This window comes from Mytilus trossulus, chromosome 10, assembly GCF_036588685.1.
Source record: "Mytilus trossulus isolate FHL-02 chromosome 10, PNRI_Mtr1.1.1.hap1, whole genome shotgun sequence".
Lineage (NCBI taxonomy): Eukaryota > Metazoa > Mollusca > Bivalvia > Mytilida > Mytilidae > Mytilus > Mytilus trossulus.
The window spans coordinates 58,526,077-58,553,680 of NC_086382.1; the positions used below are offsets into that span (position 1 = coordinate 58,526,077).

General features: G+C 30.1%; 1 protein-coding gene across 10 annotated transcripts in view; it reads left to right on the forward strand.

Annotated features, from left to right (window-relative positions):
* Window positions 1–27,604, forward strand: part of LOC134688258 (rho GTPase-activating protein 20-like) — a 166,205-nt gene that overhangs the window by 125,104 nt on the left and 13,497 nt on the right. For all 10 annotated transcript variants that reach the window (XM_063548772.1, XM_063548775.1, XM_063548773.1 and 7 more), the window contains 9 exons: window positions 894–1,004; window positions 5,906–6,016; window positions 12,443–12,534; window positions 19,232–19,343; window positions 20,525–20,589; window positions 22,022–22,213; window positions 24,067–24,142; window positions 24,554–24,631; window positions 26,754–26,823. In XM_063548772.1, coding sequence (XP_063404842.1) covers window positions 894–1,004; window positions 5,906–6,016; window positions 12,443–12,534; window positions 19,232–19,343; window positions 20,525–20,589; window positions 22,022–22,213; window positions 24,067–24,142; window positions 24,554–24,631; window positions 26,754–26,823 — 907 coding nt within the window. The remainder of the gene's footprint in view (window positions 1–893; window positions 1,005–5,905; window positions 6,017–12,442; window positions 12,535–19,231; window positions 19,344–20,524; window positions 20,590–22,021; window positions 22,214–24,066; window positions 24,143–24,553; window positions 24,632–26,753; window positions 26,824–27,604) is intronic.

A 27,604-nucleotide genomic window follows, 5' to 3' on the forward strand; every position in this document is an offset into this window, starting at 1 on the left:
TAAGTCTGTTTAAATATTTTCTCACGAACTTATCAAGACTATGTCAAGGATGGTATTATAGGTGTCTAAAAAAAGACACCTACCATTATATACTTTTATATACAAAATCCATTTACGAGTTTGTAAAAAAGGATATTTTCATAGTAAAGTTACAATGGTTTTTAAATTAGAAAAATTCCTTGATTAAATTATTTTAACATATCTTATAGTAAAAATACAGGTGAAATTAGAGTTTGATTCACCAAGATTGTCACGCCATACCAATCCTAAGACATATCTTTACACGTTCACTCATCCCATACATCACTCTTCAATATAGGAGGTAAGAAATTTGTAAACAAATTACAAAAATTAATCACAATTTATCTGGTAAGTCCAGCATTATATGTTGACATTTTAACCTGTCCTATTTTGATTAGATAAAAAACATTTTATCAGATAGATTTTCCCGGAACTAAGGGATGTAATTGTTGACCGACAGTAACTTCATGGTTGTTTTTTATACTTGTATCCCAGAGCCTAATTGAAAATTCCTATAGGCATGTTTAATTGTATACGAAAAGTTTGTTTAGGGTACATTAGTGCAGAGTAATAGAGTTGGTTAGGAGAATTTGACACAGGACAGAGTCTGGTTCAGTACTTTAACCTGAGAACTGTTAAACTTTTCCATATTGGGATTTGTTTTGAAAGCTGAAAGTGACTTAATTTATAGGCTTAAGTTAGCTGTGTTTTTGTTTATAAAGATTCATGTGCTTTCTGGATTATAGAAGATAAAAATATATCAGCATTGAAAATACATGCATTTATGTTTCCAAGAGTGTTTGCTGTAAAACTGTTTGCCAGTGACGAAAAAATCAACGGTATTTATATGTTTGTGTTTTTTATCATTGCAGGTTCAAAGGATACCTGAGTATGACAAGTACTTAAATGATCTTCTTGATGAAACAGATCCAAACCATCAAGACTATGAGGAACTCAGCCGAGCTACCTCAAGAGTCCAAAATGTAAGTCTTATTCACCTTTTTTATCAACCAAAAAGGTTTGAACAATGCTTTGGATTTTCAAATATTTAGCATTGGGCGTCACTACAGAGACATTGATTGTTACGCACTGCATATCTGGTGCAGTATTATTGGTACCATGAGTTTTATTTTTGAATTAAATTTTTAAAAATGTATGCAGGACTCTGGCATAAATTTTGGTTGCATGGTAAACTGAAAATCACTCTTATGGGACTTCATTTCTGGAAAATCCTTATTTCAAACACATGTTATATACTGTAATGTTAAATTATGGTCTTTTATGCATTGAATTTTAAAAGATAGTTTGTGTCACCAATTTGTTTTATATATAAGGCAGACATGATGAAACCTTCCTTGGCTTAGACCAGGATGTTTTATTGAAGTCAACTCAGTACAACCATTGAGTCTTTATTGTTTTGATCCTCCTCATAATTTTATTATTATGTCTCCAAACCTATCTCCTGATAATTGATATTATGCAAATGAGTCATTATCTGTTTTTCAATTAACATTCTTTTTCCCTATTATACAATGCCGTCTTTCATACTCTGTACCCTATATATTTAATATACAAAAGTAAAAGATATTTAGTTAAGTTTTGTGTAATACAAGTCGGTTTCTTTGTTATAAGTTCTCATTTTACCAATTTAGGGAACGTTTACCACACAGCTGTTATATTTCTATTTACTTTATAAGAAATCTATTAAAGACATTCAAGTAGGGTCATTATGACCATAAATAGGCAGAAGTTTATTCATTTCCTCACGGAACAATCAGATATTTTTTGTAAATTGATTTTAGTACACAAGAAACCTTTTGTTTATTATGACCAATAATATGCTTTACAGTGATTCAGTTTTGAAGGCATCAAGTTTCTGGTCTTGGGACTTTTCCTGTACCTTTGCTCCATATTTGCTTGGGATCTGATAAATACACCCTATGTTTCACAGGCTTCAAATCCTAGATATGGTCTATAAGGGAGACTGTTATCTAATGGATAAAATAGGATTGAATAACAACATACTTAATGCTTTCACTGAACATGACTCTAACAGCGTTCTGAAACATTTCTAAATGAGGAAATTTCTTATTTTTAAGTTTTTAAGGAATCATTTATCTTGAATTTTAACTTATCTTCAATAATGAAATGAAATGGACAGCTCATTTTGAAGACACGTTTAAATTGACCACGTTTTTATTTTTCGGTCTTGTTTGTCACACTTCAAGTTTACTGCTCTTCTATCCACAGTCATTGGTCTAAAAAGGAAAGTTCATAAAGATTATGGTCATTTATATCTTATATTGTATTTATCTCAGGAGACACTAAAAGGGCAAAGCTTAGTTCATTATAAAACTTTTAAAAAACTAGTCACGTGTAAAAAAATAAAGATAATAAGTTGTGTAGTCCTTGGTCAGGTTTGTCCTTATTTCATTAATACTCTTGGAACTTTAATCCCTACAAGGAGGTCAATAATTGCGAGAAAATTTTTTTAATCCATATTTAAATTCTCATGTTTAAAATATTAGGTCTGTGTTCAGGATATACTATGGTATCTATGTACACTAAAATGTACCTTTAATAATGTGTATACAAATATGCTTATATGACATATCCATATTCAGTCAATTAAATACAAATTAATTAAAGGAAGATATTATTAATATAATAATTTGGCATGCACAATATAATATTCTACATAGTGGGTCATATCAATGAGCTCTCCAAGGGGGTAATATATATAAAACAATAACGTCGCTGAATCACCGAATTACAATTCTGTAACTATCGGCAAGCATCACTAAAATCGTCCGTGTTGAACATATTCATATGGATGTCATGGTCACATGATTTTGAAAGGCAGGGTATGATATTTATTGATCTATTCATAAAGTATTCATAAAAAATGTCTTTTGGTGTCATTATACACCTTATATTGACTTCAAAACAGATTTTAATGATCTTAAGCTGTAGAATTGTTAAAATATAAGTCTTATAAATATAAAGTTTTTTATGTTGTCGACATGGGGTGGTCTTATTTATAATGTCAATGAAATGAGATTGATGACCTTTTCCCCTGATTTATTGAAATATTATCAGAAAGTTTAGCTTATGTAATGGATACTTTAATATAAACTATACACCTACTTGCTGTAATTACTAGTGTAAATGGATTATATAAAATAGTCATTTTATTACAAAGAAGATGAATCTGAAGTTTTTGTTTTTTATTTTTTTCAACATTTTTTTGCGGTGGAGGCTCAGTTTATTAACTTATATGTACTTAGCTTCCAAACTTGAAATTTCTTGGAAGGATATCAATTATAAAAAATAATAGATTGAATATTGCTTTGAAAGGTCAAGGTCAAGGTGACAAACTATATTCATATCCAACTTAGAATTTTGACTGCCTTGAAAAGTAGCAATGATTCCTTTTATTATTTTTGCCAATCCATCACTGTAAAATGGTGTTAGGAGTTTCATTCTGAAATGTCAAGTACTCAACCTTCAATCTCAAAAAGGTTAAATTCACAACTTCAGTGTCAAGGTCACAAACTAAGTTCAACTTAACATAACCCATATCCAAGGTAGAGTCATTATATCAAGAGGAGAATATTTTAATGTCTTTAAAGATACTTGGTATGATTTATCCACCATTAGAAGATGGTCATAAATTTCTTTTTAATGTTGACACCTACAAGGTCTACATTACAAACAAAAATAAGTCACATTTATAATATGTTTGTTAGTTAAATGCAGACTGACAGACGGTAGCTTATGGTTTGTTCTGTGCCTTCAGTGTGATAAATACAAGTTGATAGATGATAGCTAGAGCAAGCAGGTTGTATAGTTCTTCAAACAACTGTTTGAAAATCAAAATTAAATCTATCAGCCGCTGGTCATCAAATAAGATAGTTGTCCAAACAACTGTTGGACATCAAGGTTGTTCTTAATGTTCTTAATATTTCTATTGATAAACAATACATACACATATGAATTTTGGCAAATTATATTAATATTAGCAAAAGGGTGGTCTTATTAAGATTCTTCTGAATAAATCCCCAGAGTGTGGCAATATTTTGACGGGTGATTGTCACACCATACCAGTTAATCCTGATCAGCACTATACTTAACAGATTAAAGTCTTACATACTAATGTTTAACAGATTAGTAAAACACAAGGCTGTCATAATAAGTGATCAAATCCCATTCATTTTACATCACCAGACCTTAATGTGCCGAGTCATGGTTAGTTGATACTTGTCCAATCTGAAGTGTGTCTTACTGAGGTCAACAATACAGTATCACTGAGAAATTCTTCTAGTTTTTAGCAGAGTCACAGTTTATTGATAAATATTTGTAATCTTTCTGTTATATTTTAACACTGATCAGCATTTACAATATTTTTGTATGACAACTTGGTCAGATTGTCAATTTTACTCAAAACTCCTTGACAATTTTGACTTTCTAATTCATAAAGTTTTTGTCTTGCCTATAACAAAGTCTTTCTAGGCAACTATACATAGAGATGACAGCATAAACAATTTGCAAAGTGCGGTCAACTTCATTGTTTCACCTTGCAGAACACACATTGGAATGGTCCTCAGGTTTTTCCTGATAAGACCTTGTCACTCATTTATTGTGATCTGATCTTGACATCCTTTTCATATTCCAGTACTATCATAAATTATTCAGAACTATTCATGATAGGTCAATGATATTTGGTATGCATGTTTGCCATAAGAAGTTTAATATATATGTCCATCTGTCACCTTTGAAGTATCCTTGCAACAACTTTGTGGGTTTTGTGGGTTGACAGATTCCCCATTTCCATTCTCAATTTTATTATAGTTGGTGGCCTGCTTCAAGGCAAAGTTTTTATCCCTATTGAACATGTCCTAATTTCTAGTTGGATGATTATTGCAGCCTTCATCCTCATCTTGTCCCATTAACCTAATGAACTTATCGTTGATAAGTTGTTTTTCTAAAATATTTATGAAATATTTGCCAATGGATGTTCTGCAAACAACAAACATCTATTAAACAGAAATGATTATAATTTATTATAACAGCAGACAGGCTATTTTTTGTGTCAGTCATGCTAATGCTTACTTACTGACTTTTGACCTTTGCATTCCATTGAATTTTTTCATTGTTTGTTACTGGTTTTTGTCTCTTGACTTCATTCTGCATCATTATTTATTATAAACATTACTGTGAATTTAGTGATTTGGTCCAATGGTATGCATGGCCTATATCAACGTACATACACAATCATATCAATTGTAATAAAATGTATTTATAACTTACTCTGAAAATAGTTGGATTTTAGGGACAATTGTATTTTATTGTCAGAAGTAGCATTCAATTCCACAAGATAAAAAAAGCTGCATGGTTAAACATTTTTTTATGACACTGCATGGAAGCCATAGAAAATGAATATTATCTTGCAGGCCTTTTATGTTACTGACAACTAGTACCTTATTTCTGGTCCACAGATCAAATCATTCTAGCAAACTATGTATAGTTTTATTACTCAAATCAATAGCAATAAATGCAACAACGCATTTTTTTAGTGTTTTTAAAACATCGTCATAAAATATGTTTCCTTGCAAGTTTTTATTTCTTATTTATGAAAAATAACTTACGATGACACAGGTGACCTCTAAAGTTATTATGATTTATGCAACATAAATTTTTAGCGGAACCCATAACAAATTTGGACAATTAGAGATGTATTTTGGTTAAGTAATGTTTATTTCTCTTTCACACTTATTTGCATCTTATTTTAAAAAGCATTTGTATTGAAAAGGAAGATCGAATCAGAATTGAATGATTTTAAAATTTGAAAAATGAGTGAACATCTTCCCGTATTTTTTTCTAGATGGTAAAGGAGCATGAGGATGAACTTGGAACGTCAGAAAATCAAACAAAAATGGATAGTATTCAGCTACGATTCCCAAATGATAACTTACAACTTGATGATAATCAGCAGGTAAGTGTTAAAGTAGTTAAGTCTGGTGTGAAAAATTAGGGTATATTTGAAAGGGACAGCTAGAGTTGTTGTAAAGTGTTCCTGTTACAATCAAATTGAGGATGGATGTTAAACAGGTTGCCTTATAGTGGGGATTACAGATCCTTTTATTAATTTTTGTTGACGTTGGTGTAACTCAATTTTTTGTTTTTTCTTGATATTGTTTTGTGGAATTTTGTGTCTTTTTGTTTTGTCTTTTTAGTCTTTGTTTTGTCAGGGTTTTTTCGCATGATTTTTATATTGCCTCATTTTTTTTCTTCTTTCTATTTTTCTATGTTCCATCAGAAAGGAAGGAGTCTATACACCATGATTTTAGCACAAGGTTATAAAACCTAATTGGTCCGAGACCACAATTGTCGTCCCTTGATTTTCGTTGTTCACGAATATAGTCCCTAGTGTTAACAGTGGGTTACTTGCCATTACTTTTTATACCTTTTCCAAATTTATTTCTCCATGTTTAATGCCTCAAATTGTAAGAAGGGGGGTGAAATTACACTGTAAAAAAATTAGGGTCCAGAATTTTAAAGGAAAGTAGTGATTTGGTCCAGGTGAAAAAGGTTGAAAAATAGCACTTCGGAAGCTGTCAAAAGATTTCAAGACGCCCTAAAGATAAAATTGTCCATATTTTGAGTTAGAGATGATGAAGTTTGCTATAATTTTGATATAATTTGTTCCAAAAGTAGTACAACACACTGTAAAAGTTTCATTGAGAAAGCGCAGGTGGGATTTTTTTAATTTTCATTTATGTTCTTAAAGAAATGCACTACAAATTAATTGTGTTCTCGGACCAATTGTGCTTGTATTTATGCAAGCTGGCTGTCAGTTACAGTTTTTGAGTTTTAAGAACCAAATAATGATCATAAATTTTAGATGCCAAAAAAAATTAACATTCATGTACTTTCTCTTTAATAGTATAGTTTGTTTATATGGGCAATTAACAAGCACTTTATCTTGACATTTCCTAAAAGTTGTTTTTTTAATTTTAAAAAGTGCATAGTATTTTGTGTGTGGAGTTAACCTTACCTGACCATTTTTTTTAAGAGAACCTTTAATAGGTAAATAACAGATCTTTTGTCAAAAGAAGAAATTCTGCAACAATCCCCTGAACAACTTATTATGAGACATAGTTTATATTTTTTTAGTAGATATTAGATAATAGAAGTTGATGTGGATGTGTCTTAAACTAGGATAATGTGTTATATGAATCAATTAAAATATAAGATCAGATATTCTGTGGAAGGGTGACAATATCTTGCCATTGTACTGTTTAGTCATTATTGTTTACCTTTTTTTGGAATAGTTAAAAAAAAATAATGAAGTTTATAGGCAAATTTTTCCTGTAATTGTTTTTCATCATAGAATAGCAACTGATTTTAGTATGATCACCTTCTTGACTTTGATGGTTTGACTTTAGAATATTTCTTTCCACTCATTAGTTTACTATGATCCATTTGTATAGTATTGAACGGTTCTCAGGAAAGTTAATGTTTTGATCCGATTTACTCATTCATCAATAAGATATTTATAGTAATAAATAGAAGATTTTGTACGTGTATAACTTTGACAGACATTTATAAATGTTTGGTTTTAGTTGTTTTGATAATTTCTGTATATGGTACTGTTTGGAATATACTATTTCAATCAAATTGCCTCTACCAAATCTGAAACCATTCATGCTTTTTGTGGTAAGAAAAACACACTTTTTGATAATTTATTGTAAGGTACTGTAATAATTATAAGCGTAGGAAATCATATGAGAGACCTCTCTTACATATCTACCGGCTCTTTCATATCTACCATACAGTCACTTACTGTTGGATGATACTTTTGAATTGTGTTACATATTACAATGGAAGTATAAATAAATGATTTGAAATTTGGTCTTTACCTTTGTTAAATGATAAGTTGAAATGACGTGCAAGCATATTTCAGATTTGCCAGTAACTTCCTTATGAACATTTTTAACTTTAAATTTTTATCATATTCAGTAAGCGTAGATTTTTTCGTCAATTTTTTTTCAACTTCTGTATTATTTGGAATTTCATTGAGTAATGTACTAGATATAAGTGTTTACATATATATATAATTGTTTGATAATTGTTTGATGATACTTTGATTTTTTTCTATACCCACTGAGTATATTATTTTCTACAATGTCTTATAAATGAGTTTTTGACAGGACATTACACGCAAATTCTTTTTGTTGTTGACTTTATAATTCACATATTCCATAATTTATATAATATTACTTGGTTATTTTAAGAATTTTCTCGGTATAGAATACATATGGCCATTTTATGGTTTATATCAACATTGTTCATTGAATTTCTAATATGCTTATGAATACTATCAGAAAGAATGTTTAGCTTATGCTCAATGTAAGCTTACATTTCAGTTGCTAAAAGGCGGAAATACTTCTAATAATATTTTGTTAATTCATTCAATTAAAATTCCAATAGCTTAAATTAATCAATCAAAATTTATACCATGAAAGTGCTACCGTAAGGCAATTCATTTGGTTTGTTGAATTATTGTTTTGTTTTATTTATTACACCTATATGAGGTTTAGACCAAGAAGTATTGAAATTTTAATCTATTTGAATTCAAAACTATTATTTGCGGGATTAAATTTAATATGTGACCTAAGGAAATGCAGTGGATTATTGCAATATAATGGAGTTCACTGAGGCAGCATGTTAATAAAGGAGGCAATTGACGAGTACTGTGAAAAGTTGGCAAGCTTCTTTGAAGTCTGGAGCAAATGACGTTATGAATAAATGCAAAGGCTTCATTTTGTTTAAATTATACAGCTATATAGACTTATTCAAGGAGTAAATGTGTAAAGCCTTCTTATTGTCGTGGACAAATCTTATGTTGACATCTTCTAGTGAAACGTATTGAATTCCGAAGGATAAAATTGACACTTCATATTACCCTATACATTATGATTAAGTGCTTATTTTAGATTTAAGACATACCGATATTTATCAATCTTTGCATGGTATCTACAATTTAATGTTGAACTTTTTGTTAAATGCTAGATCTATTTTGAATGTTATTGTTGCATTGTAAACATTATTGTCTTGGCAGTTTTAGTCAAGAGGTCAAACAAATATTCATACATTGTTTGGACCGTTTTAGAAATGTATGACAGAATAAAGACAAATTGCACAAACTTTAAAAATGCGACAGTGAAAATTTGCTCATTTTTTTGGACATAGAATGTGTTAACCGATATAACGGGAGATATTTAGGGGAGATATTTACATGCTAAGGTGAGTGTCATAGCTTTTGTTTATATTTTTCTTTCAAAAACATGGTTTTGATGGATCATTATGGACTTCCTACTAATTACTTGTTGACTGCATTTCGTAATGGGAAATATGTTGGAGAATTAATGACTAGAAGGACAGAATGTGCATTTTATAACCTATAATAGTCTGGCCTATATTATGCATCTAGTCATAAAAGTCTTGTCTGACAAGAAGGTTTCTGATTATATTGCTGCACATTAACCTGCACCTATTCCTAAGTACAGCAATAAAAGTCGGTTAAATGATATTAAGGACATTCACTCCAGCTTGCTTGGAATTTGGTCTTTTTTTTTGTTATTTTGAAACTCACCCATATTAATACTAATAATAGCATCACTAATGAAGCCAGTATTCTTTTGTAACTTTAAACTACATAGACATATATACTTTCTATAAAATTTTAAATGGATGTCTGAATATAGGTATACCGTATAGGGCACTTTTGTCGATGTTAAGGCTGTCTATGAAAACCAGAGTGGTATCAATAAGTAGATACATGTAGTTTATGCTCTCTTGATCATATCCAATACACTAAAAAGTGGTTTGAATGGTTTTATACTAGTTATTTTTGGGGGCCTTTTATAGCTTGCTGTTCAGTGTGAGCCAAGGCTCTGTGCTGAAGACTGTACTTTGATCTAATATAATAGTTTACTTCTACAAATTGTGACTTGGATGGAGAGTTGTCTCTTTTGCACTCATACCACATCTTCTTATATCTGTTAACACATGCATAGAATGTTTTTTTCATTCAGTTCAATACTAGTTGTTCTACCTTATTCAGTAGACATTGTAAGCAGTTAAAGTGGCCTATTCTATAACAAGCATCCTCTGTATTGTTACATATGTTAAAATTATTGAATGACCCAAATCATCAACCTGACAGACATAACTGTCATCCTAGGATGAGAATAGAAATTGAATATCAGAATGATAACTGACCATGAGGCCCCCTAGTAGAGTTAGTAACTGCCTTACCTTTCAGGTGTCCTATTGTTGCTTTGTTCTATATCACACAGTCTTCAGTGGAGACTTGTCTCATTGGAAATTATAGCAATTCTTCTTATTTTTGCATTAAAGTCATCACCAGCTTTTAATTGATATAAGAATAAGATGTGGTATGATTGCCAATGAGACAACTCTCCACCAAAAACCAAATGACAGAAGTTAACAACTATAGGTCATGAAACACCTTCAACAATGTAGTTCATATGTTGTTGTAGCCTGTAGTACCATGAATTTGTGTTCAAATTAAAAGAAATACCATAAGTCATTTATTTGTTGCTGCATCTTATTAACTAATATTAACCAAGACTTTCTTTTTCTGAAGTTAAAATTAAGTTGTTTTCAAAAAATCCTACAAACTGATGTTTTTACACCATATCACAAAAAAATGGTGGCACAGGAACAAGAGGGTGGTCCATTGTTAATCATCTACTAAAAACATGATAGAAACATGATGTTTTAGTCTTTTTTATAATTTCAACCGACCACAAAAATGTTGTCATCACCGTCCCTGTGTCTTTGCATCTATTTACGTCATTGTCTTAATACCTTCAAATGTCTGTTTCTTAAAGTGTAGATTTAGCTGTAAGAAATCAAGGTATTAAAGTGTTGACTTAAGCAAAAAAAAGTATGTTGGATTAAGCTTTCATCTTCTGTATACAAACATTAAATATGAGAAAGTGTGATAAACGATGTACCTAGTATTTGAATGGTTGCAGAGATATTTGAATTCTTTAAAATAAGTAAAAACTGACATGTTTCTCATGACACACAAAATCTTGACGTCACCATTTGTAATAGAAATGTTCATTGAGTAGAAGGAAGCTGGGGGTTACTTTTAACAAATCTACGATATGGAATGATGTTTTTGAAAGTAACTGTGTTTTGATATGAATAATGGGTTTAACAATTCAAAATCAAGAAGATCTTGCAGCATTTATGTTGGCCAAGGATAAAATAGGATTGTCAACTTTCTTCAGTAAATTCAAGGTATAGTGTGATGCTTTATCTAAAAAAAAATTCAATACAAAAATATGATGTCCAGCTAAGGACTGTGACCTCTAGGTGCTGGGTTTCTTGCTGGGTTGAAGACCTGTTGATGGCCTTCAGCTGTTGTCTGCTTGTTGGTCAGGTTGTTGTCTCTTTGACATAATCCCCATTTTGATTTTCAATTTTAATGTTCCTGGTTAAATTATCAGTATAATATCTATTTTTCAATCAATGTCATTTGTTTTTAAATTTTTAAATAGTTCACATTTTTGTTTTCCCTGTTCGTTGAAGGTTTGTAGTTTCTGTTGACAAAAGGCTATAAATGGAAATATAACTTCATATCTGTTTAACAATAAGAAAATTCCAAACATGTTATATAATCAATTTTGGACAAAAAGTTTGAAATTTTAAACTTTGGATTTTATTTATAGTCATCTTAGTGTTACTAAATAAAACAATGCAACGTTAAAATTTGTAAAGAATACCTGTGATCCAGGCTTTTGTGTTTGTATCATCTTTTAAGATACATAAACAAAAAAATAAACATATGGAGCATGAACCGATAAATATTTCAAAAGGCTTCTAACCAAAGGCATTCCGCTGAAAGAGGAGTTTAAAAACTAGGAGGCGGTGGTGTATCGAAAAAACAAAAAAAAAGGTTGAAAGATTTTAAAACTATAGATTGTTAAAGAAGATTTTGATAGAAAGGAAGTTGAACGGTTTCACAGTAGGTGTTAAGACATATTTAAAATGAAATATTTCAATGGAAGATTTCGTAATTGTTGAGATTTATTTTGATTACAAAGGAAAGTGATGATAATAAGATGGATTATGGTAACCTATTTTTATTTTTAAGACAACATTTTATGATGTTTTAGACATAACAAATATTCATATCTATAAATTTAAGATGAGATGGAGCAGGTTAAAAGTTAGATATTTTGTTAATTTTCATGTACATTTCCAAGGTTGAGATAATGAAATCGAAATTTTAGCAGAGATCAAAATGAATTGTATAAAGATCAGGATTAATGTGATAAATTTTTAAATGTTCATGTAATATTTTTTTTTCTTCTTTCAGAAGCGAACTTCTTCAACGAAAAGAAGAAAGTCTGCACCAGGAGCTATTCTACTTAAAAGTATCGGGAAATCTAAAAGTTCCAGTAATTTGTGGTAAGTAAAGGAAGTCAAATGTTAGTCTTTTTAAGATTGAGAGTAAGATTATCCATATAAGGCTTTCAGTTAACTCCTTGTCTTTCTAAAGCCCTATACTCTTAAAACAAAGTGATCAAGTCTTGTAACACCAGGTAATTGTTAATTGAACCATGTTTAGCAAAATTCTGACATTGCACAAGTTAGAAGCTTATCCTTAAGTTTCTGGTAGATTTTTTGAAACCAAATATATTTCGTCTTGATAATGAATCTTAATTTTGGAATTCTGTTTCTGTTAATTTATGATGTATAAGTAGACTTATTGAACTTAAGTCCAACAAAATTATCAAAGTTGTGTGTGTTTGTACCAGCCTAAGTAATGTTAACTATCACATAAAATTTTAAAACATTTCAATTATGGCAAAAAATGTTTATTAACATAATAAACAAATATGTTAGTACATTTCATAAATAGTTAAGTAAGGTGAGCTAGGGAAGAATAGGAATACTAATAAACCTAAAAGCATTTGTACATGTAAGTCATTGCGCTCTCTAAGAACAGAAAGTTTATCACCGTATAAGTGGGGATACATCCATCATAATAAAATAACCATTATAAGACGTTCAAAGAAAATGCCTGGTAAAAGTTTACACAAAATATTATCATAATAACCAAAGTTTGTAAACAAACTTTCATCGTTTACTTGTAATCTGTAAATCTCTTCATCAAAAAGATGTAAAGAAAACTGTTAAACCTGTGATGATCTTCCCAAACTTAATGAAATACTCGTAAAGATTAATCTCTAACTTTCCAATGGTGGGTGTTCAAGCAAAGTTGCTACAGAGCGGTGGAATTTTACACATCCTCAGCTGTGTAGAGATAAACGTATCTTATATCTATCCCTATGATTACCATATATAGTCAATATCATTTGAACATCTGCGATCCTTAATCTACTTTGTTTAACTAGGTATCATTGTAATTATATCGTCTCATTATGGTATGTCTGGTTCACTTCCAAATTCCTGTCATTATCCGTTGTTGTTCCTTAAAACCACATCCATAGTGAGGTTTATCTAGTCATTGGTTTATACAGATGTTGCTGCAATCCCACATTATATAACTTTTACGTAGAAACTATTTAGAGTTGATGCAAAAATTTACAAATGGCCGTGCATAGACAGAGCAGTCACTGTGATATATAAAATAAGAGTGTAATAATGCTAAATTTAATGGTTTATAAGTTATAATGATGTACTTTTTTCTGCATATGCATTTTGTTGTTTGATCAGGTGAAGATTAAGATAGAGAGGAGATAGCTTAGAACTTAAGTACTTAAAAAGAAGTATTTTACCTTTTCACATTTTAATATGTCTGTCTCAAAACTGTAACTTTTTCACCTGAAATTATTGAAATTATCTCCCCTTTCTGTCAGTAGGAGCATCCATATATCAGAACACCTCTTACTTGAAAAAATAACTTATACAGTAGTGAAATAATGCTGCCAATTTCAACCAAAACTTTATGTTAATTCTACAGCCTGAAGAATTTTTCCTTTTCAGCAATTATATTTTCAAAAGGGGGATATTAATTTTCGTCTCATTTTCTGATCTATAAATGGTTGTAATATCATCTTTCTTCTGATATGAAATATTTCAAAATAATCCTCGACCTAATTTTTAAAGTTTTAGATTTGACAAGAAGACAGTGATTTTATGATGATTTCACAAACAGATTTATGACATGTTTATATTGTACAAGGAAATGGCAGTGACAAAGGTTTCATAACAAAATGTCTTTATGACAAATTATTGCATCATAACATTAACTATTTCCATATTTTGTTGACGTAGTGTTGTGAATATAATAACCAAAAAAAACATCATGGTGTTGTAAATATAATAACAAAAAAATATAGTACAATTTAAAACTTTCATTGGATATCATATTTATGATTTCTCTTAGCAACCTACATGTATGTGTATAAGTAAAGTAAGACGATGGGTTATGTTTCAATTCAAAAGTTCAAAAACCTGCATTTCTTAAACATAATAAACAATATGAACTTTCTTAAAGAGGTTTATTTGAAAAGTCAACAAATAAGTTGACATGTTTCAAAGTTCAAAAACGTGTCTCAATCGCCAATAAATTAGTTCGAGTAGTTGCTATTTCCTCTCTTTTAAGTTCAAGGTTGAAAGTTTGAATTCAAGGGTATTGAAGAAGGTGAATTATACTATTCTCTAAAGTTTCCTATGTACCCAGATAATTTTTCAAATAATAAAGTTTAATGAAAGCAGGTTTATATTCCTAGCCAAAAATCATTATGATTTGGTTGAAACAATATTTGAGCAACATGGACTTCTTGAATCTGGCAGCATGGGTTAGGGGATACTTCATGAGGCAAAATGACTGATATATTGTTATGTTATAAACTGACCACACTTTCATGTCCTAAATTTGTATGAAATATTTGTCACTGGACACATGAACTACCAGTTATCACTGTCTTCTGTTTGTAAGGGATCTGTCTAGCCATCATTTAACATCATTCATTATAAGAGATATTTATTTACGTTGTACTCCAATATTATACCTATGAATTTATGAATAAAATTCTGGACCAAATTTCAAGTCAAATTAAGTCCTGATACTAATATAGATGGCCATTTCTATAGATCAGACGAAGAACGGTACTATTGTAATGTACTCAACAAAATGACAACAAAAACAATTTATGTTGGATGTTTATGTGAAATTACTCTGCAAATAAACTATCCAATACATTTATAAGTCAAATACATAACTATAAGTTCATATTATAAAGAAGTATATTTGAAAGGCAAATAAAGAAAAATTAGTACATTAAATATTGAAATAATATTTGACATAATGCAAGGAACTTCAAACATGGTCCCGTCAGGTTTGTAAATATCAGGCAAGGATCAAGATCGTATGTTAAATTTCAATTTATTCTGTTTCATAATAAGACCTTCGGACTACTTATATTTCTATGCCATTGTCTTGGCGCTGTTTTATTGAGGTAAATTAATATTTACTATAATTTGATTTAATTGCTGTCAAATGAACATAACTTGGGCTTCATCTATAATTGGATTAAGTTCATTTAAAGATTTATACAAGGTTGATCTATACCAAAGATTTCCATTGTTAAAAGTTAAATAATATTTCAACAGATATAGACATATAGTTTATACTCATTCATAAAAATTGAAAGATTTTTGAATAAAAAGATGTGGGGTATATAGACAGAAATCCAACAATGATCAGATGTCTTTGCAATACATTTTGTTGTTTTCCTCCGCATCTCGTGGCCTGTATCAATGTCAATCATACCACATCTTCTTTACATATCTTCTCCTAAAAAGTTTTTTTAGATAAGATTTAATTGACTATCAAAGATCTGACATCAACTCAAGGTCAGACATCAGAATGACATCTTCATGCGAGTTTAGTTTTCGGTCAACCCATTGTTTGAACTTTGCTTTGTATTCATTACGTCAGTTATACGTTAGCACTTTTATAATTCACACACTTTTTTTTGTCCTTATATTATTTAGCAAATTGCTAAAGCCTCTTTTATTTTAGATTGCAATATATGTACTAAATATTTTCTTTTGGTATGATTCAAGTCTGTTTGAGACTTAGAAGAAAGTTTATGTTTGTTTTGACATAGATGTTCTTAAAGTTGTATTAAAACAGAGCTTTCACTGGCCATAAAGATTGTTTTTTATGTTGATTTTATCTTTTAAAAATGTTCAAACATGAAAGTATAATTGCGACATTAACAAATAAAGAAATAAAGATCTTTATCTGATTTGTTGATCTGTTTTTCTCTCTAAGTATATTCAATGGGTACTATCACCACATATACTGATCCATCACCACATGTACCGTGCGATCACCATATATGCCAAACGTTATATATTTATTCAGTGCCTGACAAATATGTTACAAGAGGAACGGAGAATATAGAATTGTCAGTACATTACTGATATTTATAGTATTTTTGTCCATTGTATAATTCTTCAATAAATTTTTTGTACTGGATTATAAACACAGGGTTTTTGGGCATCAAGTAAATTTAAATTAGGTTATCCGATTATACAAGTGGCTTTAAATTTATAAAATCCTGATTTTTTTTTCTTAGTAGCTAGATTTATTCCAGTTATCACAAGATTCTAAAATCATAAATCAACTAGGATGTAAAAAAAATCTTAAATCTTGATAAGTGTACAATTATAGTCATACCCTAAAAGTGTTTTGAGTGTAAAAGTATAAAAGACATTTCTGCCTTATGAGTTTAAAGTTTACTTAAAATATATTGCAAATCTTATCTTCATGTCTTTAAAATGATGTACCAACCATACAGAAAAAGAAGTACAGATTATTTTAGTAGAAAGGTCCTCATATTTGACCAGAATTATCAAGTTTTGATAAAGGTTACAAGGTCAAATTAAATGACCGATTATAGAACCTGATGTCCAATGAAGGTAATTGGTCGATATCTACCAGTACAGAAGACTTAAGATTTGGTCCAAGAAATCTGTAAATTTTTAACTCTTCTTAACCAGCAAAAAATAAATAAGTTTTATACTTTATTATTCAATCATTTAGTAAGTGCAAAACTTTTAGGTTCTTCTCTAGGAAACTTAATACATATACTGAAGATGCAGTTAAAACCTATTCAGTCTGACAAAAGCATTCTTTATCATTTAACAATTAACATCCAGACATCACAGTAACATGCAATAGATTTGTTTTTAAGTAAACTCTTCCTGTACAGTAACTTAATATTTACCTATTTTATAATTATTTAGTTTTCTCATAAAGGGGTGACATCTGCACTTAAGTATGTAAGACATTGTGATCGAACCATAAACCAAAAATAGTTTTCAGTTGGACAGCCCCTTTCTACATTTTAACATCTTACACCTTGAATAATCAGAAACATTGAAACTTTGAAACTTTTTTTTTTTCAAAACCCCATCAGGCCTAATTCAGCACTAAACTGGTAAAAAAACCCTGAATTACTCATTATGAGTTAAATAATGTGTTTTTTTAAGACTCTCAGTCTCTGCCAGTGCTGCTTACTGTCCTTGAACCAGGTTTTTATGTAAGATGCTTATGCTGATTTCATCCTGGCAATTGAATTATCAGTTCTACTACAAGTAGGAATTATTCACAGTTGACACAAACAATACAATCTGGTAGTATACTAAAATGCAGAGCTTCTACTAACTATCATGCAATTTTGACCTTATTTATTTTAATCTTTTATGAGAAGGTTAAACAAATATGAGATTTAAAACCAAAAATAGATTAATTTTTCTAATTATAAAATTAAAGTGAGGATAATTACCAGATTTGATATCAGATAGCCGTCATTCTGGAACCAAAACAATTTGTCCCTTTGAAGTGCATTTTATTCTTTTAAAAAATATTGTGATAATGGCTAAATTAGGGTCATCTTCTTTCTTGTTTACCTGCTAGGTAAAAAATAACGTTGTCTGTCTTGTCTTTTGAAATTTTGTAGGCCTTTCGTGTAAACTTGTAAATATGTTTACTCATTGAAAACAATCGTAACAGCCTTTTCATGCTGTATTGAGATTTTTTTTCTGTCATTGAAAATAAATATTCATTTGATTTTTCTAAGTATATTATTCCATTAAAATTGTCTAGATATTTGGCCTAAATTTTTGACTAATAACAAAAGAATGACATTGTTTACCTAACATGCTTTTAAAGTGATTATCCATTCAAAAATATTTTTCTAACAGAGTGGGGAACGTCTTATGAATGAAATTCACAGCAATTGTAGGATTACTCCTACTCATTTGTAAAAGAATTTAATGAATGAAATTTACAAAAGTAAGAAACAAACATGGGTCAACATTCTCGTTTGTTTTAGAATCGTTAGAAGTACAAGATTTCACTACATCAAATTGATCAGTCATTTCAAGTGACATTCATGTTTTGTTGTATTATAAATATCCTAGACCACATAATGCATCAATGAAAATATCAAGGTTGCCTAGTCCATATAGAATCAAATTAGGAATCAAAATGCACCTTTTCCTGTTTTAGTAGTGTGCTGAAAGTTTTTTCTTTTTTTCTTTTTTTTCGTTTTCACAAACAAAAGATATTTATGAGATACATATACATTTAAACAGCATATCTAGTGAGTGATCTGAGGTTATTCCTTTTTAATAGTTATAAAAAAATAATACAAAATTGGATGTTTATTTGAATGTAGCCATCAAATTTTGATGCATAAGCGGTATGTTTTCCAAAAATGTAAATAAATTTGTTTTAAAGTAGATCAGTTTTCTTAGTTCACATTAGGAGCCTTAAAAGTATCATGTGAAAATGCAGGACTTTCAAAAAGTATTTGAGACAGCAGACATTTTTTTTCTTATCCTGATTTTTTTTCTGACTTAGTAACAAAAGGCAATCATGGTAATCATAATTTGAGATAATGACAAGTAAGCATCTGGGAAAATGTTTATAAAACACTTTTGATTAAGGCAACTAAACACTAAGAATAATGTAAACTAAACACTAAAAACTGGAATATTTGGGCAACTAAACACAACACTAACATTTCCAATGCTGTGATACACAATTGATAACATTCATATTAATGCTGACATTTATCAAAGTGTAATTTTGTAATTTATAAACTCTTATTGTTTTCAGGGCTGGTGCAAGCATGGGGAAAAAAGAAACTGATTTGGCGAGTCCTGCATCCAGACTCCCAAATCAAGAAAATCGTCAGTTTGTGATGGAAGGTCAAGTTCAGTTTGCTACAGTAAGTTTTCTCAAATAAAATTCATAAAAGAATTTGATGATAAACAATAGCCAGTATAAAACCACAATCTAAAAGAAGTGACTGAATACATACAAGACTACCAAAGATTACATGACCTTAAAGTGTGATAATGTCACAATACAAACATGACAGGATCGTAAGTTCAAATACCAACTCAAAAAGTTTTATTACAGGAATTCATCTTCATTACAACAAACCAGATAAAACAATATGTCACAAACATTTTATTGTCATTTGCATAGTAAAACAAAGAACAAGTTGTGAAACACACCTTGAAACAAAAAAAATAAAAACCAAACTCCTAGGTTGAAAACCACAGATACGCCTAAAAATATGTCCATAATTTATCTTCTGTGATATGTATCACGAAAAGATGTGTTAATTATCTTAAAGCAGTCATATCAGTTATAATCTATAGAAAAAATGTTTATAAATGAATGCCTCTGAATAAAGGACTCGGCTTTTGACCTAATTAACCATGATTTATGGGTGTCCGATGATTCCCGAACTTTTGTCCCATTGGCCATTTCGATAGTAATCCCAACAAACCGACAGAGTTAAGATTACAATATTATAATTCTGTGCTTACACGGATGACGTGAGACGCATATATTTTCCTGAATGGTTCATTGTGCTACATACATCATTTCCAGTGATTGATTTTCATATTTGTTGTTTTTTTACTTGTTTTTGTTTAAATTGCAGATTATGGGAATTAAAGTTGAATGATAATTTTTAACGATAGATAAATCATAGACATTTTTGGTATCAAATGATTTTGTAATAATGTCTTAAAACCAAATAGATTATTCTCATGGGATTTCTAAAATGGCATTCTTATCGACAAAGGTCAAAATTGTGTCAATCATTTAAGTCTTTAAATGATTATCAAAAGAAAGAACACTCAGATTGATGTGATAAAAAAATAGATAAAAAAATCTGCTTTATTTGCAAAATATGAATGAAGAAAAAAATGCATCTATTGGGATCTCATCCCATTTTTTTGTTGAAAAATTTAGAGGATATACTTATGGTATGGGCTTTGCTCATTGTTGAAGGTCATGCAGTGATCTATAGTTGTTTTAATAACTGTGTCATTGGCAATCATACTACATTTACTTACTTTGATATTATTTATTCAAAATTTTATTATTTTTCAGGGTGTACAGATACAAGATAGATATATGTTCCTATTTAATGACCTTTTACTGGTAGCTAAACAGAAGTGAGTATCAGCATCTTTATATTTTTACAAACATGTTGTAAAATGGAAACCAGACAAAATAAGCTACCCATATAGATATAAATATGTCACAATGGCATCATCCAAGGTGATCAAACATCCATAAACAAGGCAAGATCTAAAACACTGATGTCAAAACAAGTTGTGAATTTATTCAATTGTCTTCAGAATCTTATTAAATGCATTCTGGGTAATAATTTTAGTGTGATCATTAAAATGGTGACATAACTTTGCAACTTCTTAATATTATTCTGTAAGGTTATTTTCAATTTGGTGTATGAACGATTGGAACGACGGAATTTGCTTTCCAATTCACCAAATATTACAAAGGTCAAACATCAACTCCAAACTCTGAATGGAAAAAATTCATAAGATATCGTCTTTCATGATGTTAATTATTATGTAGCAACTAATTGAACTATTTTGGTTTCACGTCTGCCACAAAACTTAAGTTTGATTAATGTCACTCCTACAAAGGTCAACCACATTTCAAAAACTTACTTGCCTTTATCCATCAAATTTATTTTGAATAAAGAGCATATTGTTTCTATTGTTTAATCTGCAAATGCTCAGTATGCTCAATATGTTATATTTGTTTCTAAATATGATGCAACCCACAATTAATCGGTAAACAGAACCATTATAGACAAAGGAAACTATCCATTTTAATCAAACCAAAATAAACGGTTATATAAAAATGTTTAATGAATATATAGTAAAGTACTTGTCTTAAATTGGTGTCATCCATGTGTAAATAGTATCTAAACAAATAAATTGGTTAACTTATGAAAGTTTGACCCGTAGAGATAGATGTCTGTACCCGTGCCTGCCTCTATTATCAACCTACCCTCGGTTTTGTCAATATTATTAATGATAGCATATCTTATAGATAAACCTCACAATATTATCATACAAACTCACTTTCTGTTTTGATGTTAACTGTGTTCTCCTAAGAATGGCACATACCATATAAGTGGCATGGTTGAGTATTATTCCGGCCTTTTGTAAATGTGTGTGTTGACTCCTTTTGAAACCTAAATACCCTACTGCTGTTTTAAGTCACAAAAGCATTAGCGGTATTGACTGGAGATAATACAAACTACAGTATAGACTGTCTATGATAATGACAGGTCCTTCAAATTTTCTCTTATTCTGACTGAATCTATCTCTACCTACCAATTTTCTGGCATTCTTATCCATCAGGTAAAAGTTCATCCCGTGGCCAATGAAGAAAAAACATACAAAATGAACCCAGCACATTATCTTCTTCATTTTCAAATGAACAAATCACATACTTAAAGTTTACCTTTCTACCCAAAATTAAATTCAGAAAACCTTGATAAATTCTGTATAAAATCCAATATTATTTTGAAATTTAAAGTTTTCCAATTTAATGTTTTCTTCTGATTTTCAGGACATCAACAACATTCAAGTTGAAGCAGAGAGTAAGAGTCTGTGAAATCTGGTTATCAGAATGCATAAATGATGTCACTGAATTGACGAGGTCTACAGAACTGTCGTTTGTTATGGGATGGCCATTGTGTAATTGTGTTGCCACATTCAAAACACTTGATCTGAAACAGCAATGGCTGACCAAACTAACTGAGTAAGTTTGTTATACATAGTTTATTTTGATCTGTGTAATTATGGGCAGTGATGCCAAGAGAGGTGATGCCTACAAACTTGTATATATTTATATATTTTTAAGATTTATTTAGGGGGGGATTATGCCCTGTATTTCAAAAAAAAGAATTAAGTATTAAATTTATTATTCTAGGTGAACTTTGGTTACTTTATAGAACAACAAAAAACTGTTTTCAATATGGAAGCATAAAAAGGAAGAGGAAATAAGAAAGAAAAATAACAAGTTCAAAAATATCTTTGGAGACCTTGCTATATCATGATTATGAATAAGAAAGACATATTACAAACACAAACAAACAAGGGAATACAGATTCAGGACATGTAATAATGAATCATAGTTCCTCAATATGCTTCGCAATGTCAAAATCTGGACTTAATTTGGTAACAAAACATTTAAACCTTAATAAATGTCAACCACCAGAACTTCTGTAAGGAGCAAAAACAATAATGAGGAGAAATAAATGTCCAGGATTCAAATCTATTTTGTTTGTTGGGTGAATTACAAGTTTGAACTTTTTTTGGCACTACTTAAATGATTTTTATTTGTTAAAAACATCCGGGAGTCTAGATTTTTTATTTGAAACAAAAACAAAAAATAATCTTATCCTTTAAACATATGGAAAAAAAATTATGAGACTTTTTAATCCTTGTGCTTTTAAGTTTTTTTAAACTTTTCTTTAAGAAAACTTGTACAGAGTAAGAAATAATGTTTTAATTAAAGTTTTATCTTCTCTGTATCTGTAAATATGATTTATTTTGCTCTGGAAACTGTAATTCTGTAAATGTATAAAATAAGATGTGTTTTAGTTTATTCAGTTGGCAAATAAGAACTATCTTTAGGTGGGGTATAAAGAAGGTACATTGCCACTGATCAAAACATGAAAATCAACCAAAAAGAATTTGCCTTGTTTCTATCACCACTAGTTTAAAAAAAATACATATTTACACCACACTTTTCCCTTGAACCCTTCAGTTAATACATCAAGTTCTGCTGAGTACTCAACAGGTTCAGTAAGAGTACTAACTTTTATCTTTTAACAAACCATCTGTCTCTTGGTTCTGTTTACATGTTGATTAAAGGCAAATCTTAATTATATGGAAATGTACTTTATGTAATTTATGCATTTCTGATATTAAAACATCTATAAAGATTCTCCTCAACAGGTGTTTTGCATTACAGATAAAAGTAGCTCACCTGACCCCAAGCTTCCGAAACAGGTGTAATGCATGACAGATAAAACTAGCACACCTGACCAGTCTGAGTTACTTACATAATTTTAGGCATACAAACTCACAAAAAAATGTTGTAAAATATGAACTTCCAAAGTACAAGTGGAAAGATTTCCCTTTGAACCTTCTCTATTGACGGAAAAGGCACAGACATAAATGAAAATAGGGGGAGGGTTGAAAATTAAATCTGGCCTTACATTGTTCATAGTAAAAATTCCTAAATATTACATTGGTTTTAGTGCAGTTTGTTTCAATAGTACAGTTGGCCATTATTTATAAACCAGGCAAGCATTTATTACTGCATGACTCCTTTGGGCCTCTTGGTTTGCAGAAATAGATATAAGTACAAACAAATAGCTATGATGGATAATTAACATCCTGTGATATGTTTTTATAAATGATGATATTGTATACTTGTTTGTTTAAAATAATGAAAAGTGACAATCTTTTCTTCTGACATAAAACATTAATGAATAAAAGATAGATTGATGTGTTGTTTTTACAAAAATGCATTTTTATCTCCCTGAAATGTGTGAAGTGGTCTCTCTTATAAAGATTGATATGTTTGAATTTTTATTCTTTTAGACAAATTGAAAATGAAAGATTGAAAGAACAACCAAGGGTGATCAAGTTAAAAGTTGTCAGTAGAGAAATAAGTGAGGTGAGTTAATTACCTGTACAGGTGAAAAACATCACAGAAATTAGCAATTAAGGTAGTTATGCACCTTTGAAGATTGACATATGTTAACTTAATTAATGCTAATTAGCCAGATATTTAAGAATATGTGTATTGTTTTGCACTTTTAAAAATATATTAAAGTAAAATATTGTTAATTTTACATGATTATGATTTGGATTCAAACATACATGGATAAGTGAGAGAATATTCCAGTTGGAATAATTTGTCAGCAATGCGTAGTCTTTTGAACAGGAAGGTAAAAGTAAGTGTTTTACATCTTCATCTTTAAAAACATGCGATACTTCTAAATACCACTTAGATTTCATGAAGGAATTATTAATTTATTTAAATTGATGTTATCATTGTATTGTAAAAGTTGTTTTCTTATTTTAGCCATGCATGGTTGACGTAGATACTAATATGGATGCTCAAAAAGTCCTTAAGGAATGCATGGCCCATTCCCATTTATCTGTAAGTAGACCATATTGGCACTTATTTTCCTTACTATAAAATTTTATTGTTTTCAAACATGTTTTTAAACAAATATAGTAACATATTCCTTGAGCTTGTGTAGTATGAAATATGTATCTTATGTTCATAGTGATCAGGTATTGAAATACTTAAGGGTGAGATGGTCAAGCCTATTTCAGTCCTCTGACCCATTATGTATGTTTTTGTTTTAAGGATTCACATATCAAGTTTCACTGATATAGTGACCAGGTTGTGAGATTTTCTGGCTGTTTGTCAAAATTTACATCAATTTTCCATCAAAATATGACCTATAATGTTAGCGGCTATTTATGTATACAAACAAACATTGAATTTATCTGTGTATTGCCTTAAATATCTCTGATGGCCATCACAATTGTTAGTGATCAATTATTATTGAGGCCCTGTAGGTTTCAAACTGTCAAATGTTTCACTGATTACATTGATGACAAGACTTGTACGCTGTGTTATATTTTAAATCACACTTTATAAAATTTTATATGATTTGAATATGGATGAAATGTACAAATTTGAAATGTTTTATTAGCAATTCCCCCCCCCCCCCCCCCTCAAATCCCCTATATACACAGTTTCTGCATTTAACATAAATATACATTAGAAATCTACTTCCATAGATATTGAAATCAGATCGCAAAGATAACGATAAATATTAATTGACAGATACTTATATTGTACTGTATTGTTATTTGTTAAAATTTAGTTTTCATGACAAGAGGGTGCTAAAATTGTGATTTCAGAATTTAGGTATTTAATTTATTCATTGATTGGGAAAAGTCTATTTGGCACAGTTTTTCTCATCATGCAAATAATGATTGATTGATTGTTGTTTGTGCAACGTCCAGTGGCAACTATTTCATGCTTTTTCATTATGATGTAAATGATGAATGCAAAACTCAAATTTAATGGAAAGTGTACACTGAAATAAGGTCCTATTTCCTTTTCTATTCCTTCATCAATCATCAAAACGTCCAGTATATTTTAAGATGTTTTAAAATAACTTCTGACACTACATGGTTAATACAATACACAAAAAATCTTCTTTGCTGGCAAAAAAATTTATAACCAACTTTGTGGTTTTTTTTGTTAGAAATACCTGAGAAATACGATGTTGACCTCATATACCGTAATTTCTACATTTATTTTTATGAGTATGAATCTGACTAGTACATGTCAAGTTAAGACAGCTAAGTATTTTGTCCTTCTCCACTAAATCTATATGAGGAAGACTCAGTCAATCAGTAACACCTGAATTGAGGACAGTTTATACTTTGTGACTTCAGACATTGTAAGATAAAAGTCAAAATTTGATTATTTGTGCAGAAACTGTTATCAATGTGGTACAGGTACACAACCTTCTAATCTGGATGTTTGATGACCAATTACGGGATAATGAATTCGATTACATCATGGTTATATGTACAAGTATCATCTCAGAGTGATAAACTATTTATCTCATCGTCAGATTTATAATTTGCCCTATCGTTTATCGTAATTAAAAATAACTGTTATCAGTTATAAAGAGAAATCAAATTTACAACCTTTGCCAAAATTTGGATATATTTTTTATTGTTTACAACTTTTGGGCAAATTGTGTTGAGGCTATAATACAGTTAGTTTGTCTTTGTGACTCAAGCTAAGAATACACATCTGTATAAGGATAAAACAAAACTTGTGTTTTATATCATAAGGAAACTAGGATGAAAGGAAATTTTATTCACAGTGAAATTTCTGTAAAAAAATTGTGAACAGGAACTTTTTTTTTAGAAAAATTGGAAGTTACTATCAGTTTTTGTGTCAACAGGAGTAAAAAAACACCGATCTATTCTTGGCCGCTGAACACAATCCTATGTCATTATTTTCAGAAAAGAAAGTATGTGATGTTTTATCATATTCAATGTTGATATCTCTCATTACATCGAATTACACAATTTCTTCTGAATACAAACTATTGTGTATATCTTACGAATCCTCAAATTTCATCATTCCTGTGTGTATTTATGGGTCAGTGATGCATAGACGAGGTAAATATGTAGTGAACGGAGAACCAGACCAATGTCTAACATGTTGTTTTTGCTCCTCACAGGATTCCGATCCCAAGGATTACCAGATGTGGGTGAGATATGGTAAAGAGGACAGTCCCTATCCACTAATTGGTGAGTAAGATAGTCCCTGTTCTCATGGGGGTGTATTATTGTTTTAGGTTGGGTATATGGTAGCTGTATATTAAATGTCAATATAAGATACACTTACACTTTAACAACTGACACAATTTTAGAATTCTTTTAATGTGTTCTTTATTGTTTAGTGAGACCATTTTAGATGGATCAATGGCTAGATAGTTTGTATTAACTGTAAATGAGACTATTTTAGAATCTTTTGAGTGTGTTCTTTATTGTTAGTGAGACCATTTTAGATGCATCAATGGCCAGAAAGTTTGTATCAGTTATAATTAACATTGACTCTTTGATTTATTTAATGTCTGTCAATCATGTTTATTCATACTCCATTGTCATAGAATTCTTTATTCTTAAAAATGACTGTGTATTTGGTCACATTGAAGTAGTTGACACATGTCCTTCACTTCTAAGGCTTTATTGTCATTTCAAGGATTTCATTTTATTTTGGACAATAAACGTAAATAAAAGAAAAATCTTAGACATTCTAGTAACACTCTTACAGTTCATTTAAACAAAACAAAGCTTGATCATGCGGATGAATTTGATGGTCATTTGAAGAATTGAAATTGTTATACCATGTTATGAATTATGTGTATCTTTTAGAAATAAACTATACATTGTAAATACAGTGAAAGTTTGATCAGGTGCTTGAGAAATGAAGAACTGGACACTCGACATGTTTACAAATGTCACAGAAATTAAAAGTATCAATTTTTTTGCCTTACAAGTCCTGTCAGTAGTCTTTCCATTTATAACT